The sequence below is a fragment of the Epinephelus fuscoguttatus genome, linkage group LG23 (genome assembly GCF_011397635.1).
Source record: "Epinephelus fuscoguttatus linkage group LG23, E.fuscoguttatus.final_Chr_v1".
NCBI lineage: Eukaryota > Metazoa > Chordata > Actinopteri > Perciformes > Serranidae > Epinephelus > Epinephelus fuscoguttatus.
Window position 1 is genome coordinate 28,313,998 of NC_064774.1, and position 18,802 is coordinate 28,332,799.

General features: G+C 40.6%; 1 protein-coding gene across 2 annotated transcripts; it reads left to right on the plus strand.

Annotated features, from left to right (window-relative positions):
* Positions 1 to 2,536: 2,536 nt before the first annotated feature.
* LOC125883514 (equilibrative nucleoside transporter 2) lies at positions 2,537 to 16,961 on the plus strand. Of its 2 annotated transcripts, XR_007448565.1 has the most exons (14): positions 2,537 to 2,748; positions 6,427 to 6,483; positions 6,973 to 7,054; positions 8,044 to 8,189; positions 8,368 to 8,507; positions 8,628 to 8,762; positions 8,985 to 9,082; positions 9,880 to 9,949; positions 10,428 to 10,621; positions 10,743 to 10,845; positions 10,994 to 11,079; positions 11,806 to 12,005; positions 13,548 to 14,600; positions 14,703 to 16,961. XR_007448565.1 is itself a non-coding variant. In XM_049567831.1 (13 exons), exons 2-13 carry the CDS (start codon positions 6,452 to 6,454, stop codon positions 13,657 to 13,659), a joined length of 1,398 nt encoding a protein of 465 aa, XP_049423788.1. In that variant the 5' UTR covers positions 2,537 to 2,748; positions 6,427 to 6,451; the 3' UTR covers positions 13,660 to 16,961. The 2 variants fall into 2 exon arrangements, 1 of the variants encoding a protein (XP_049423788.1); XM_049567831.1 differs by having other exon boundaries at positions 13,548 to 16,961.
* Positions 16,962 to 18,802: the final 1,841 nt, after the last annotated feature.

Genomic DNA, 18,802 nt, shown 5'->3' on the forward strand with positions numbered 1-18,802 from the left:
TAAATGGCGGACTCCGCCACTACCAATAAAACTACTACATAGAGAGGCATTTACAGTATGTAAGTACACTGCATGGCTATTGTGGAAAAAAAATACTGACCATAAACATGCTACTTTCAAAAATGGGGTTCGATTTTATTTTATTTTAAATCTTAAAACTTTACTGTGGAGAGGAAAATTAGGGATTTATAAAAAAAAATTGGAGAAAACAGGAAGATTATATTGGCAAACCTGTTGTGGCATCTGTACTTTTTATGACATGTGGGGACAAATTTTTAACTTCTTTTTATCTCTGATTTTACATTTGTTGATTGATTTCCATGTATTCAAAAGGTGTTTCAGCACAAGTGCACAATGTGAAATTCTCTTGAGCAGTATAGGGGCACTGTCATGAGGGAACTGATCTTAATTATCTACCTATCAATCTCTGGACAATAAGCGAGCATGTAATGGTGACAGGAGTCAACGAAAGTTTGTTCATACTCATATTTATTTACGAGACAATTTTTTCAGAGCACGTACAGTCAGCCTGCTTTACGCTGCAGTGTTCTACATGGTCTAGTGAGCAGAAGTAGGCTCATGCACTGCTTTGGCCTGTTAGTAAGATGAGAGAGAAAAACAGGAAGACCCTTAACCTCAAACTGCTGTATGTCAAGTCGTCACACCCGTAGGTGACATAGACCTACAGCCCTGAGGTCTGCTTGTTTGTGACATGCAGTAAACAGATCAACAAACAACTATAATAGTACTTAATTACAGACAAACGTATTTGTTCTGCTTGCTTTTGTTGTTTCCCTTGACTTCACTGTATTGCCAGATTGTCAGATTTGATGATTTAATAGGTGGGTGTCTACTAAGAAATACTTTATGACCAAATCTGTGCTTAGTTTAGTTTAGTTTCATGTAGGATTCCCATTAGCTGCAGCATACCCACCGCTGTTCTTCCTGGGGTGTACATGAAGCAACAGTTATGTACATATTTCACAGCAGCCACAGCTACCAGTGAGTAACAGGAAGCACTGACTGACCCTGTGCATGATTCATGACACTCACAGTTCAGTTCCCACATTGTTCCAGCAGAGGGCACAGAACACCAGCAATTCACTGGTAGTGCCACAGAAAACAGTTGCCTCTCAGTGTCTCTGACAGACAACTGTGACCAATCTGACTTCTCTTATTTTAAGTACTTTATAAGACTGTGTATTGTATACGTTAAGACTGGGGAGACAAAAGATGCTCTTCAAAGTCAATAAGACGGAGTAGTTGGCAGAACAAAATATATCAACAATAGATGTACTGTAAAAAGGAGGAATTGGTGATGAAAATGTAGAATTAAAAGGGAGTTAAAAAAAAGTAAAGTAAAGTAATAGAGGCCATAATATTAAGAAGAATAAGAATATGAAAAAGAAGAACAAGAACAAGAAGAATTACAAAATTATGATAAACAAATACAATAAAAAAAAAAGTCATGACAATTAAAAAAAAAAAGAACAGAAAGAATTGTGGTGCTGGAGCAATCATGACAATAATTTTAAGTGAGCTTTTTAGCAACTTTCAGCTAATTATCTTGGTGGTGGGTCATTTTGATCCAAAAGAGAAATGGCGGACTCCGCCACTACCAATTAAACCTACTATATAGAGATGTAATTACAGAATGGAAGTACACTGGATGGAATTTGTATGGTTTTGAAAACAGTTTTTCTGTAATCTGTAATCATAATAATTGTACTAATAATGTAATGATAATAATAAACAAAGAGAGGGGAAAAAAATCACAGCGATTAAAAAAAGAACAGAAAGAATTGTGTTGGAAAAGTCACCATAATGATGACAATAATAATGATAATAACAGTAGAAATAATAATAATAAACTTAAAAATGCATACAGAGGGGAAAAACAAAGTAATTTGAAAAATACATCAAAAAATTTTGCAACAATAATAATAATAATAATAATAATAATAATAATAATAGTAGTAGTAGTAGTAGAAGAGGGATGATAGAGTTGAATCCCACTCTTTGGTTAAATATTGAAAATACTTAAGTAAAGTACCTCAAAACTATAAATACACTTAGCTTCTTTACACCAGTGCGAAGCTGAGATGCAGCTCATAAACCATTTCATTTACAAAATAATGTTTTGACACATCAAGTTATGGCTGAAACTTCATATTTAGTATAAACATTACCCTATATACGTTTATCCATCAGGCATTTGGTAGGTTTAACAAAGTTAGTATGACCCTAAAAAGCAAAAGCCTAATACTTGGTGTAACAAAATGTGACACAGACTATTAAATGTGTACCATTTATAAAACCTGTTCCCCCCGTCTAGACCTAAATAAATGGGACACAGTACTGGCCACCAGCTTGCTGTCAAATGCCCGCGAAGACAAAAGACAAACTGGCGGGGTTACAATATTTAACACGACACCGGAAGTACTCTGCAGGTTTTGGGGGAAGCTGCTGTAAGCTGCTGCTACTGCTGTAGCTTCTTGTAGCTTTGCGCCTATGACGTTAGACGCTACGTAAAAAAAAAAAAAAAAAAAAAAAAACAGCCCACCGAGGTGGTGTATTAACCACCGTGGCCATTTGTACATTCCCGCCACGTGTATGGCCGACGAACGTATATAGCTGTTAATTTGTGTCCTGTTGAGACATCTCGGAGCGGCTGGATATCACAAATGCTTGAATTCACCGTGGGAACATTATGAAAACACAGTGACAAGACCAACAGTTTCTCCCAAGGTGAGTCTGTCTGTCACATTAGCCAGCTGCTCCAACGTTATGTTAACAGGAGGTAGTGTTGTGTGACACTGGCAACGCTGTGTTTTATAAAAAAAAATGCTATTTCCGTCATCTTGTGAGAAAGAGCAGGTTACTTACTGTCGACTCGGAGATGCGACGACATACGGTTATGTCTCTCTCGCTCGTCTCTCTGGTTGAAATTTAGACACCAGACCGACTGTAAACTACACACCATCACGTCGTTTAACTAAAATACCTCTTAATACCAGTATTCGTGTGATATAGCCTAACTAGTTTAATTTACTACTATTAGTGTATCTGTGGCGCTTTTTCTGCTTCTCAGCAGAGCGGAACAGGTGTCGTCAATGTAGCCATGTCCTAAACACACAATTATAGTTAGTATATTCCTCTTTATTAAAGGATTTAGCTGCTCATATTAAGTCATGTATCAGCCTGTGTTGGGTCTGTGCTGCTCATTAAGCTCCCTGTTACAGTACACTGTTGAGTAAGGCAATTAAATAACTGTATTGAACACACCGCTGCACCTGTCTAGACCTGCATTGTGAGTTGTACTTCATGCACTTAATCTTAACCTGGTTAAAGACTTATATCGTACAGTTTGTCTGTGTTCCCGTTGTTAATGGCATCATGGCCCCTGCCTCAGGTGAACACATGTGCTTACTGTGACTAGGGTTTACTGTAAGGACCAGTAATCTCTTATGACTCAGTAGTGAGACACAGACACCCCCTAGGGTTTCACTGACAACTTGATAAGGGTTACTAATAAGCAAAGTGAGGAAACCTAGTAGTTCCTAAACTGAAGTCTAGAGATTTAGATGTGTTCTCATGGATTGTAATTATTTCTTTTAACCTTCCTTGACCATGTCTACTTAAAGGTCCAGTGTGTAGGATTTACGGGGATATATTGGCAGAAATAGAATAGGATATTATAAGTATGTTTTCTTTCGTGTATAACCACCTGAAAATACGAATCGTGTTTTCGTTACCTTAAAATGAGCCACTGATATCTACATAGGGAGCAGGTCCTTGTCCATGGAGACCACCATGTTGCACCATCATATTCTACAGAAGCCCAGGATGGACACAACTAACACTAGCTCTAGATAGGGGCCGTGTGTAGTTTTGTATCTGAAAAAGCAGATTTTTTTAACATGAAATGGCTTTATTCAGTGTTTTTCCCAGTTTGAAATACAGTAACGTTTGTTTTGGAGAGGATGAGACCTACTGGTTAAAAAAAAAAAAAACTGAACATCCTGATCTTAAGATATCAGAGAAAAAAGGTGAGCCTACGTTAGCAGGTGCTGGGCTCGCAGCCTGTCCTCGATGTGCTGAACTGCATCGGAGAAACACTGATTTGTAGCGTGAAATTGCGTTATTTGGTGTGTTTACTGGTTGAAATCAGCAGGTTTGTTTGTTTTGGAGAGGAGGAGACCTCTGGATGATTCATATTCCAGTAAAAACCTCCTGAACAATGAACACTGAAGGAATCCTAACTGGCAGTACACGTCATTTGGCACGTCTGCAGTCTTCACCACTAAATCCCACTTAATATTATGAGTCTTATACACTGGTCCTTTAATGAACAATAGCTGGATTTACTAGTTTTCCCATAACATCTTTAACAACTCCCATACCCTCGTCTGAACATGTTTGTTTTCCGGACTGATTCTCAAATTATGCTGTTGACTTAGAGAGATTAGTTTCAAATCTTTTCTGCACTCTGGATGTTATTCTCCAGCATCATAGCATTTTGTGTACCATCAGTGGATACGCCCACAGGAAGACATTGATCGATTGTGCCACTGACAAGAAAAAGCTGAGTGTGTGTTTGTGCTTGGATGTATGTTGTTCAGTTACTAAAAGTGATGCTTATTGGAAAATGTAAATTAAAGTGGACGAGGTAAAATCGAATCTACAGTAAGTAGTTAGCTGTCTGGAGATGAATGACGGTTCCTCCTAAATGAAAAGAAACAAACCCAAGCAGTGTTATGGTGTTGCTGGGACCAGAGCAAATCATTTTCAGCCCTGTGTTTTGGCTGATGTTCATTCTCCACACTTTCTCATCTCCCGCCTAAGTGCCTTCTTAGGAATCCTCAAGCTAAACAAGCAGTGTCTGCATAGGAGTGGTATTCTCTCACCTACTCAATATGCTGACAACACCCATAATTAGGAGTGAAAGTCCCCACAGTAAAGTTTCTCTGTGAACATCTCTTAAGAGCTGCTGGATTTGAAGTGGATAGGCATCTGAAGAGTATATGTATCTGTGTATCTGTGTTATAAATACACAGAAACCAGACCACTGCCAGTAGTCTGACTGGTTTCTATCAGTTAAGATATAAGCAAAGGGTTTTTGTCCACAACACAGCCTCATTTTAGTCAGAGGAGCAAATTAGGAGAGCTTTGAAGCAGCAGGCAGTCAGGTTTAATTGAATTGTAGCCATGCACAGTAACTGTCTGTGACCGTGGGAGTCTGTTGTGTTTGATGAAATTAAACACACCTACATGTTTTTCATCCTGCGTGTCCACATCACTAGTGTATGATTTACTAGCTCACTCTAATTAGTTCTGCTCAGCTGCCTTTAACACTGTTGCTTTCTAGTTAGACTGTAATGACTTTTGACCGAGCTGATTTACTGGCTGGCAGGCTTTGAAAATCATATCCGGTCTCACTGAGATGCAGCCAACCATCTCACCGGGGAGAAAACGGGCTTTAATTTAAGTTAGTCATCAAAGGTGGCAACATTGTGCACGAACCCTGTGATCCGTGGAAAATGAAGGACGTGAAGGGAGGAAACAACTGAATGGTGTAGTCTTACAGTTAATGTCTGTGACACACCTGTTTTTGTTTGAAGGCAGAAGGAGGTGTCCATTGATTCGTTAGGGGAAGTAGACTAAACGCTGACAAACAATGTCAACCAAAAAACCTTCAGGCAAAAAATAGTGGAGTCAGCGGAAAAAATAGTCAGGCCACTGCCTCCTCCACAGCTGCAAAACACCAACGGATTCATTTTTTGTTTCCACTGTTTGACAAAAGTTGTGAAAAATTTGTTGCGTGTTTCCAAGCTGTATTTTAGGAACTAGTGCAGACTCCCAAAGTGGGATAAACGTGAGTCCAGCAGCTCTAATATTTGTCCAGCCTCAACAAGTCAAAACAAGTGATGCAGCCATACGGTGTACTGCCAGTGGCTGTACTGTGAGTAGAGAAATAGCTTTGGGAGTGAGTACGTCAATACCTTTTACGTCCCACTGTGTGTATGTAGGGAGTGGACTACACATTAAAGAGGGACAGAATGTGTTCCCAGCCCCAGGGTGCTGGTCCCAGTGCCAAAACCTCAATGGAAAGTTTTTGAAACTGCACTTGGTCAGGTCATTGGGGCCCATACACTCATTGGCTTAGTCACATTAAACAATAAGTTGTTAAAGGTTTTAGTTATTTCTAATACCTAAAGGTTTATGCAACGTCAATAATATTAATTCCTAGACATGTATCTAGCCTCTGTACTGGAGCATTTCTCGCAGCCTGTTGCCGGAATGTCAGTGGATTTCTGCATCTATAAGTAGTGCATTCTTTGCTGGGGAGCGTTCAGACCACAAACTACTCACTCTGTTATTTTTGAAGATGGAGCTGACCTTTGTTCTCTCCTGTTGCCCTTGCAGTTTCACCCGAACTTCCTACATTAGAATGAAGGGACGGACAGATGCTCCTCAGGACCGGTGAGTTAGACCTCGATGGAAACTCTCACTTCCTACTATCTGCTCTCGACCACAGTCCCTCAGAGGTGTTTGTTCTCGACCACAGTTTCTGTGCTGCTTTTGAAAGGGTTGTGTTGCTGACAGGCAGTAACGTAACAATTTAAATACACTGTATTTCTTGCGTCTGCTGCTAAACATTAAAGTCCGCCCTGTTGGTCACCAGTCGGATGCTTTAATGTGAAGCAGCAGCAGAAGGATTTGTTGACTTTGCATCAGCAGTAACTTATCACAGCCCTGTTAGAGCTGTAAGAGACTGTGATCAGTAAGCAGTGAGGCTGATATCACTGGGATCATATTACAAAAAGCAGCTCATGGCGTATGATTGCAGTTTGGGAAAAATACTGTACATAGAGGTTATTACACAATGTGAATATTAAATGGCCAGTGTTGCGGCATCCTTGTTGTATACTGTAAACCCTTCCTCAGTAACACCTTTACCTCCATCTACAGGGGCTGCTTGGTGGGGATCTGTTTCTTCATTCTGGGCCTGGGAACGTTGCTACCATGGAACTTCTTCATGACTGCCTCATTGGTAAAAACACGGCAATTACTTAATCCCCCAAAGACAGTGGAGCTAAAACATTATCTGCATCTCCTGCTTAAATATTTTATGACATAAACCAATAGACTCAGTCAATAAGATGGTACTATCTCATCACATTCTCTGTCTGATCTGCATAAAAGCTGCACAGTGAAAAATGTTGGTCCTGTGGTTCACTACTTAAACCTCTTAAAGAATCACATGCTGGATGGATGATAGTGGTCCTATGGACAATAAGCTGTTTATATACTTCAAAGAAATGTCTAGAAAAACTATAGTATGTAACGTACGTGGACTGGATTAGTCAAATTTGTATTTTGAAGCAAGTGGTTTAGTTGATCTGTTGATGTGTTATGCAGTCTGGGTTTAGGCTGTTAAATCCACACAGTCTATCATATGACTCGTGGATCACCTTCAGAGAACATGTGAACATGTGATCCACATGTTTGGGTTCCCACCAACGATGAATGTGGGGAATGTCTGGCTCTTTAGCTGCTACATGCTCCACTGTGTTCACCAGCGAGATGCTAACGCCTCTCTGCTGTTAAGTGCTGGACATAAAGTATACAGTTGATTTATCAGCACTGTTTTATTTAATCTGTGCCTGTAAACAGGGTTGTTAAGAGCAGTGAGAATGAGCCAAGACAGTAAAGTTGTGGGCTGTAAAACCAAAACAGTGAGCTGAAAGACACAAACATTAGACAGGGTTCTTGTGGATCTTTACAAAATCTTAAAAGGCATCGAATTCATCTTTTTAAAAAGTCTTAAAAATGCTAAGATGTTGGAAGTTGTTGATACTGAGACTCTTCCTTGACTTTATTTTACTTGTAAATTTGAAGAGAAGGTGACGCTGTAAAAAAGTGACTCAGTTTCCAGCGTTGGTTAATAATGTATGTGTTTGCAAGTAAAGATATGATATATGTGCAGGATAATTTAATAGTGTTACTTCAACATTTGTCTCGTTTCCTTCGTTTTTGCAGTATTTCCAAGGTCGCCTAAACACAACAGAATGGAGCAACGGCACAGTGGTGGTCCGCAAGGAGTACTACTTCAACAACTGGATGACCCTGCTGTCCCAGCTGCCCCTGCTGGTGTTCACCCTGCTCAACTCCTTCCTCTACCAGAGGTCAGTGACAGGGTTAGAGGCTAATGTAGTGTAACAGGAGGTCAATATTTCTACTGGGCAATGTGTCAAAGCTTTACAAGACATGAAGTTGTTTCTCCATACACACAGGGATGTGTATCTTATCCAATTTTGAGTGTCTTCTTGGTGAAATGTTTGATGTGAGTGTTTCCTGTTGCAGGATATCGGAGGCAGTGCGCATCGCAGGTAGCTTGGTTTTTATCCTGCTGCTCTTCATCCTCACAGCAGTGCTGGTCAAAGTGCCCATGGACGAAGACCGTTTCTTCTCTGTCACCATGGCTACTATCTGGTTCATCAACTGTAAGTCAGTCGGTGTGACTGTGTTTGAGTGTGTGTGTGTGTGTGTGTGTGTGTGTGTGTGTGTGAGTAAAAGCATCAAAGAAAGAGAGGTTGAGAGTACTTGTGATTCTTTCCCCCCAGCGTTCGGTGCCGTGCTGCAGGGCAGTCTGTTTGGCCTGGTGGGTCAGCTGCCTCAGAAGTACAGCGCCATCTTCATGAGTGGCCAGGGCCTCGCCGGGACCTTCGCTGCCATCGCCATGCTCCTAGCCATAGCCAGTGAGCCACCCACATACACACAGAACTCAAACGGGTGCCTAATCCCCCATTGCCTAGTAACAGAGGACATTCAAAGTGGATGTGGAGCAAGTCAAATCAGCATGATGCCACAAAACACACTCTGTTCCATTTCAAAGACGCAGCTCATGTTTTGAAGAGTGTTTTCCTTTATCTGACAGGTCTCTCTCCCAGAATTCCTAATCAGTGTGTGTTCTGACTCAGGTGATGCAGACTCTGAGACTGCAGCGTTGGGTTACTTTATCACGCCATGTGTGGGGACGCTGGTCACACTCTTCAGCTACCTGCTGCTGCCCCGCCTGGTCAGTTGACTCCTAGCTCTGCATGACTACATTACCCATATTCCACTGAGCCTCACTTAAACTAGAGTTTCACGTCTTTGCTGACCCCTTAAACATGAGATCAGTATACACAAAATTAGGCTATTTAAAGGGACCGTTCACCCCCAAACCAAAAATACATATGTTTCCTCTTCCCTGCGGTGCTATCTATCAGTCTAGATTGTTTTGAAGAGAGTTGCAGAGTGTTGGAGATATCAGCCATAGAGATGTCTGCCTTCTTTTCAATACAGTGGAACTAGATGGCACTCAGTTTGTGGTGCTCAAAGCCCCAAAAAATAATTTGAAAAACTCAACAGCAATGTCTCTTTCCAGAAATCATGGCCGAGTAACTAAAGATAATCCAAAGACCTTGTTGTGAGCAGTTTTATGTGGAACTATTTTTTTGTTTCAAAACAAACTGTGCCCGCCAACCGTATCACAGAGCAGAAGGAAATGTGAATCTACTGCTAGCTCACCTAACCAGCTCAGCCAAGGATGACGCGCTGTCACGCAAGCCTCTCACCCATGAATAGATTTCATTTCCTTCTGTGCAGTGATACTGTTGGCGGGTGTAATTCGGTCGAGAGAATGGCAATAATTATATGAAAATTTACTCACTTTTATCAGAGTTAGTCAAGAGAAATACAATTTTTTGAACTCCATATTTGTCAGGTCTACGTCTACAGAGGTTTTTACCAAACAGTATAAAGCATGTGTTTTTTTTCCACTTGTATTTCAGCTGTAAGGCCTAATTTGTGTTGTCTGGTGTTCCCATGCAGGAGTTTGCCCAACATTATCTAAACAAAAGCAGCAAGTACGATGCAGACACCACGGACGAGTTGCTGAAAGGTGGGTTTTTTGGCTTCAACAAACTCTTCTTCACTCCATTGGAATTTATGTAATTAATCTCTGTGTTGGCACCAACTTTGAAACTCTTTAACACCGGTAGAACTGAGATCATCAAATATTTGTCCGACAGTGACAGAACATCTGTTTGCTTTTCCACTGACTCTGGTTGAATCGAATCAATTCAGTGGAACATTATCTCGTTAAGTGAGCTGACCCTCTGTTTATCCAATTAGAGTCCTGGCAGTGTCCAGACAAAGACAGAGCCTGTTAGACTCAAACAGGCCCACACAGACTCTGACTCTTTTTTGGGGGGGCGGGGGGGCTTTGTATAATTGCTAAAAAACTTTACTCAAATAATTGACCTAATCAGATGTCATGTTTGAAATATTCCTTTCGTGTACATTGTGGACAATCATATTTGTTATGTATTTTATGGAAATAAAACAGTGGAAGTAATATGAATATATTCAAATTGCAGAGAGCAGCACAGTGGAGAATGGCAAGCTGAACGGCCATGCTAACGGCACAGTGAGCAGCAGCACGACTAAGGACAGCAGCGCAGCTGAGACTGAGGTGGACCCCTGCCCAGACGGGCACAAGCAGGCCTTTCTGTCAGCAGAGCAGGTCGAGAAGGGAGAAGCCAAGGCCTCGGTTATAGAGGTCTTTAAGAAGGTGAACCCAGTGGTTTGATGTTATGATCTAACGCTCACTAAGATAGTTCCATCTGTTTACACGAGAAAATCACATGTTCTGTGTCTTAATTAAAGAGTTTTCTCTCTTCTTTAATTTTTAGATCTGGGTGATGGCGTTCTGCGTGACGTTTGTGTTCACAGTCACTCTGTCTGTCTTCCCTGCCGTTACTGCAGATGTCAGGACCTCGTTCCCAGGAAAATGGGGTATGACCTCAGCGTCAGTTCCATTTCATGATTGGATTAAATCTTTGCTGCATTCAACATACGCTTACTGAATATCTGGATATGTGTTGAAGAGTGATTGTGAAATCCTCCTGTCTCATTTTTCTTTTGCTGTCTATTCATTCCTCAGAGCGCTTCTTTATCTCAGTGTGCTGCTTCCTGATTTTCAACATCCACGACTGGTTGGGCCGGACCATCACCACCGTGTTACGTTGGGTGAGCATCTGATAGAATCATTTCCCCATAGAGATAATTGGTAAAGAGAACCAACTGTTGGAAGTTGGTTTGTATAAAGCTGATACAGTAACAGCTGATGTTACTGCTGATGATACAGTTTTTGTATCAACTTCATAAAGCGTTTCTAAATTCAGTGGCAGAATTGATTTTTGCGAACACAGTACAGTGTGGGTTTGGATTTCTGCAGCTCTATATAAATGACATCAGCACATTGCTTCTGTGGAAAAAAGGGAAATTGAAATGATCTGCCACGGTGGTTCTCAGCCTTGTGATGTCTCCTAGTTGTGCTCAGAGAGTGATTTCTGTTCTTGTTTGATATAATTGAATGAGTTCCATGGTATTAAAGTGGTGGTATTAAATTACATTATTTCCTATTGTACACACAGTATTGTTATGGCTTAAGCTGGGCTCAGACTACAGCAGGTTTGAGCCAGTTTATCCCCGATTCGCCTCTCTTGACAATCAGAGGAGAAATCCAGTCTGAGATGTCGGTTGGTACAGATCTTCGGCTCAGATTGTTAGGTAATGTGAGAGGTTTATAGATGCAGTCTCAAACCGTCAGAACCGCTCTCATGCTCATTAGGGTTGTCCTGATCATTTTGAACAGGTTTTGATATTTAGGATTTAAAATATGGCTTCTACACACTCTGCCTCTTTCCATCTATCGTCATTAATTTTTTTTCATCATCCCCGTCTCCTCTGCAGCCATCAAAGGAGTCCCGTCTGTTCCCGGTGCTGGTTGTCTGCAGGGTGATCTTCGTCCCTTTGCTGATGCTCTGTAACGTCCAGAGCCGCTACTTCCTTCCTGTCTACTTCGGCAATGATGTTGCTTTCGCTATTATCATGGCTCTCTTCTCTGTGTCCAGCGGCTACTTCGTCTGCCTTTCCATGTCCTACGCGCCACAGTGAGTCCAAACAAGTTTATCTCTGCATCATATGATGAGATAAAGACCCGTGTCAGTGTCGCTCCACAATGACAACTGTAGGACATCAATAGCTTTCAAACAGATTACAGAGCTGTTTTATTATATTGTGTTTGGTTGCAGTTGAATTTTGCACTGTCCCACCTATCATTATACGTGGTTGTTATATTTTTACATCCAGCTGCAGATTACATAATCATAACAGCTGCTGTGGTTTGGTTGGAGACAAATTAACAATGCCCGATAAAGGTCTTAGTCAAACAGCACCTGCATTAAATATGGTAGATTAAAATCTTACCTGAGAGAGAAAGCCACCAATCAGACAGCACCAGCAGCACTTTGCCGTCATACCAGTTAAGGTCAATAAACTCTACCAGTTGTAAACAAATGGCAGTATTGTGCTGTGTCATACAGGTATATAAACCATGATTCATGCTGTCTCATTCAGTGGAAAAATTCATGGAAATTTTTTAAATAAAAACTATTCAAATCAGCCAAAATCACAAAATGACAACAATATTAAAAAGGTTACTGATTAGAATAGGTAAATAAATGCAGGGCAGTTGCCTAAAAATCTCATTGTAGAAGAATTAATAATCATAACTGTAACTTTAAGCTACAGTTGGTAACTTTTATAAAAAATAACTGCTGATGATCTGAAAATATCATGTTCCTCTTCCAATGACATTTTCTAGAATCCACCACGGCTGAAGGAAAACAACCAATCAGAGCTGAGGAGTCTCTAACACAGCTGTCCAATCACTGCCCACGTACTGCAGTCACGATTCTGCTACTGCATTGCCTGTTTCAGGCCTCTGATGTTTTCAGAAACATACTTTAGTGTACTGTTTAGCTGTAAAATGAGAAAGTTTGTGACCTGGCTGCCATGTAGAAAACAGTCAAAATGTTTGCTCCGCCACTGGCTGGTGGCAGGGCCTCATTTTACCGCTTAACAGTACACTAAAATATTATCTGAAAACATTTGAGGTGAGAAACACACAATGCAGTAACAGAATCTTTATTCATATTTGATCAGGGCTTCCTAGTTTGACAGTTTGATCACAATTCACGTGCCATGATCGACATGATTGACAGCTGCATTAGACAGTCACTAATAAACAGTGATGCTAATATCAGTGAGAAAAGAATTAAAACAAACCATTTGAATCCTGTGTGGTTATGGCAGACTCCGCCACCAACAATAAAAACTCCTGTAGAGAGAGGTAATTGCACAATGTGATCAAAAAGGGGGGTTTAATGTTATTAAAATCATAAGGATTATAACCCTTAAAAAAACCAGCTCATGAATACCACGTGATGCAGCAGCGGACCTTTGAATCACAGAGTGTCCTTGAACGCACCAACAAGGTGCGTTCAAAATCACTCCTTGTTCTAGTTGGATCCCCATGGCAACATTACGTAACTTTAACACAAACACTAGCCCAGACTTGACAAAAGCACCAGTGTGGTCCTTGACTAAATACTTCACAGCTGATTGCCTGCTCTCTCTTGCTCTCTCATCAGATTGGTGGAGCCCAAGGATGCAGAGACTGCAGGAGCCCTCATGACTTTCTTCTTAGCCCTGGGCCTGTCGATCGGGGCCGCCCTGTCCTTCCCTCTCAGAGCTCTGGTCTAGTCAAGCTTACATATAGCACTGCGTAGACACTGTAGAATATTTTCACACACACACTTGGAGGGGGGAATATGATAGATGTGTTTTTCTGCAGTTTCTCCCTTCTGGACAACCTCGTTTTTTGTCCATTCGTCAGGTACTCTGTGTGTGTGTGTGTGTGTGTGTGTGTGTGTGTGTGTGTGTGTGTTTGTTATGGCATACCAGCCTTGACAACCAAGCACCCTGGATGACGCTGTGAAACAGCTCATGAGGTGGTATTGGTCATAAACGACTGATAAGGTTCCCTTTGAAAGTCGGAACAAGGGAAATGATGTATGGTACTCTGACAACTGCTGGTTCTGTTACCTGCTGCTAACCTGCTGGGAAAGATTTCCTCTCTGTGCAGCTCCTATAGGGTTGATCATGTTGGACTTTCTATGTTGACTGTGTTTCTACATTTTTAGGTTTATTTATGTTCCATTTAGGTTTGTTGTAAGTAGATTTAGGAAATTATCCTTTATATTTTTTTTATTTGATTGATGGCTTGAATGATTACTTGATAGATTCATTACATTAGATATTTTTGATGTATTTTTCTTCCCAGGATTATTTTGTATTTTCTAAAGAAATAGTTCAATGTTAGAGAACTAGAACATGCAAAAACATTGTTTGTAATATTGTACTGTAAATGACCTGCCCTCATGAGCATGTATGGATCAATGAACGGTCAAACTGGGCACAGGCTCAGGGGTCCAAGCAGCCTGGGGGCCTCTGACCCAGAGCCTCTGTTTGAAGTAACATTTCTTGTTGTAAAGTCAATCAAATTACCATGGAGACACACAGATGACTGCGAAGAAGCCCTAAATCACCACCAAAAGATACAAAATTACCACAAACGTGTAAAACAACGACAAAAGGATGCAAAACATCTGTGCCGTTTGTGTCTCGTCTCCTGTGTAGCAGAGGTGGGGGATCTTTTACATGTTTGTCCCCCATTGTTTTCTAATTTGTCTGTGCTCATGGGACGATTTGCAAATTACCTTGCAGTCTCTCTTGTGTCTCTGCAGCATCAAGGCTCCTGCTGCCATCTGCTGGTCAGAAGACAGAGCTACATTTCTTTTCCTGAGCTCAAAGCCCATCACGACAGACTGTTGTTATGTGACACTGACTGTGTTTACATGCACAAAATATTCCGGTATTTGCCTTCATTCTGAAGAAGACAATATTCCTACTGAGCCAATACATGGCTTATGAAAATGAATATTCCTGTAAGACTCCCATTTGCATGCAGCCATACACTGGTTTCCATTGGTGGCAGACTTGTTTGGCAAGCTTTCATTCCTTCAACCAGCTTTTTTAAAAGGTTGATGTTATAATATTTGCACATTTCCAAAAACCTGTTGATAACCAAGTCTTTCATTGTGTGTAAAAGTAGACGTGTTTCTCCTTTTGACCAGAAATGTGAGCTTTTCTTTTGGGCATGCATGTCTACCACAGTGTGGGAAACTGTTGGCTAGTTGGTTTGTGTACACACAGAGCTGACGAGGAACAAGGAAGAGGCTTTGTGTCGCAAATTGCGGTATAAACCTCAGCTGAGAAGAATCCCGGCATAATCCTACATCTTAATTTGAAGATTCTCCATCTAGAATTCTAAATGTCCAAACAGAAATGCTGTTTACAAGACCCATATTAAATTCAGAATATTGTCATTTTCGCAGTAATAGTGGAATATTAGTGTGCATGCTAACGCAGTCATTATGAGGTCAAAGGATAGCAGTAACTGACAGGAAATGGATGCCAGAGTTTATGATAACAGGTTATATGAGTATGACCACATTCTTCTACTGACATGACCCCAGGCTGGCACTGAGACATGATGCAACTCTTGGCTCAATACAAGAAGTAGCTTTACTTAAAGTTAATCTAATTTCCGAGAACAGCTGGCAGCTGCTGTTTAGTTACTAAGTGTACCGATGTAGTGATGCTGCTGTAAGCCATTAAAACACCGTCTAACCATGTGGAAATAAGACTACTTGTTTTCTTCAATTTTGTATTGTATGGACATTGTATTGATTATTAGTTATGTCAGATAGTATTGAATTTTTTTTAGACATTGCTACCAGTGTGCCATTGATGTGATTCATTTCAGTTTGTTGGGACTGTTATTTCATTGTAGTGTGCAGACATCTTCACATTTATAGGAACTGACTCATTGCTCCAGGTTGATGTAGAATTGTTCATGACCAGCATCACAATCCAGGTAGATTGAACCTTTTTTTTTGCAACAAATTTCTTCTCTTTTTTTTTTTTTCTTAATTGTACAATTTGCATTGGTTTATATTCATATTATTCAAAGTGTTTTGTTTTTTTTCCATTCATGAGTGGTTTACTGTATGAGGTGTCATGTAAAGTTTGTGTCATAACAGCTGCTGCTAATGAAGGGAGCAATATGAACGTGACTTGATTTGTGCTGCATTCACATAAAGTGGGAGTTTTCAATCTGAGCTGAACAAACGTGCATTTATATTTGAGATAATGATTTACAGCTATAGAACTGTCAATGTGAATTGACAAACACAAGAAAGTAGTTGTTATAGCAACTATAGGGAAAAAAAAGTTGTCTAGTTGAATCAATCGAAACCCTGAAGTTTAAATGCAGCTGATGCTCACTTGAACAATATATTTTCAGTAGGAAGTTGAAGTGACCCATATTTCCTACAGCCTGTCGATGCAGCAGCATCAGTAATGGAGATAACAGGTCAGGTCACAGCACAGGTCAGAAGATTTCAAACTGTTTATTTCAATTTTCCTCTCTACTTGTTAACTTCTTGTATAAAGAATGTGGGTTGGGGTCGTTCTCAGGCAGTGTACAGTACATAGTTGCAGGTATTATTATAACAGTCATAATCAGCCTTAAAAAGGATGAAACCCAGTGTAAAAGGTCCGTGTTGTGTTCACATCATATTGGATTGAGTGTAAATACTGCTGACTGCCTCCTTGTGGTGATGATGCTAATTGCAGGTGTGTCACCAGAGAGTGCAGAACAGCAGGAAATCCTTCAACATTAGCAACAAAATTAAGAATTATCTTTCAAAGCACCAACGTGTGTTTTCTCTGGCACGGTACTGCTGCAGCATTAATACTTCATGTGATCCATTGTATGCAGATCACCTGTGCTCTGTACAAACAGATGCTGGCAGACACACGGAGGATCTGGTCTGACCTACCAGATCATGTCTCTTGAATTACAGTAAAGGGAAATCATGCCTATGCATGTGCATAATGTATCTTTATAGATTTGACTGTTAATAAATTGATGGTTTCAACTGATTGTGTTGGAAATGGTTATTTGTATGAAAGTGTCAACTGGGGCAGCCTCACTGATGCTTTTGTTTTTTTTATTATGAATCCAATTCAAATTCAGCTAGAGCTCATTTATTTTAATCTGAATGTAGACAATATTTAAAGGAATGCTTCACCCACAATATGACCCTTTGTATATCAATTACTCACCTCATTACACTTCCTGAGCAAAACTTTTTCTTGCACACGTCCACGGTGAACGGAGAATCCAAAAAAGGGGGAACATTCTTATGAATTGAACTCATCACGGCCCATGTTAAATGGTGAATGTAAATAGACTGCAATTGCGTAGCGCTGTTCTAGTCTCCTGACCACTCAAAGTGCTTTTACACCACTTGTCACATTCACCCATTCATACACATTCACACACTGGTGGACAAGGCTACCATACGTGGTGCCACCTACTACTCAGTAACCATTCACACACCCTCACACACTGATGGAACAGCCATCAGGAGCAAGTGAGGGTTCAGTATCTTACCTTCTAAGTCACAGATGCAAAACTGTGTCTAAACATGGAACTCAGTAGCTCACCAATTAGAGCAGGCATCCCATGTACAAAATCTATGTCCTTGCTACAGTGGCCATAGGTTCAATTCCAGGCTTGAGACCCTTGTTTCATGTCATCCCCTCTCACTTCCCCTTCTCGTATGCTCAGTACTTTTCGCTACCTCACATTTTCGCTTACTGTGGTTTGAAATTGTAGAATTTTAGCGAAAATGCATGTTTTAGAAGGATAGAGTATACGACTGGATGAATTAGACTTGGGCGTTGCCCGCATGGATATGGGTATTTTTGTGAACAGCTTTTAATGCACTTTGGCTTTTTGTCCACATGCAAACTACATTTTAGGTCACTAAAAACCAACCTCTTGAAAAACTCCAATCTAGGGTGAACTCAAATGGTTTAAGTGTTAAAATGTGGACAGGGAAAACAGAGGTTTTGGCTTGAAACGTCGGTGTGCCCTGTTGTGAATGTCACAAATGAGGCAATACTTTGTGGCGCTTGTGTATAAAATAGAGCTGGCTCTTACCTTGCTAACAGAAGGGTCAGAACGTGCTACGGAGGTCACGACTCAAGGTAAAATTCCAGTAATGGCTTTTTTATGCCACGGAGCTGGTGATAGCCATGGCCCTAGGCATTATATTTTCCAGTTGACATTCGTTCGTATGTACGTTGTATTCTTGTGAATGAGATATAACAGCTTGAGGGGATATCTACAAATTTGACACAAACATCCACTTTGAGTCAAAGATAACCTGATTAGAATTTGGTGGTCAAAGGTCACTGTGACCTTGTGTCCCTCTCATGTCGTAAATGCCGTATCTCAAAAATGTATTTGGGGAATTTTTCCAAATTTGGCACAAACGTCCACTTGAACTCACAAATGAATTGATTAGATATTGGTGGTAGAAGGTCAAGGTCACTGTGACCTCACAAAACATGTTTTTGGCCTTTAGTCAAGAAGTCATATGGTAATCATGACAAAACATCACACACTTCTCATAAGATAAAAATGATGACATTTTATATCTAAAAGGTCAAAGGTCACCTTCACTGTGACATCATAATATTCTGCAAAAACACTTTTCTGGCCTTTATCTAACATCCTGTCTCGGGAAGGAAAGGGGAGACATGTGGTCAGATACTGAATTGGTGGCACTAATCTTGGGTGTCTATCTTGAAACTGTGCTTATTGTATAGATCATCTGTGCTGCTAAGAAAAACATTTTCTTCACAATCAATACAAGGCACAATACAAGCAGTGAATAACTGAAACAAATGGACATTTTGCAGGTGAGGT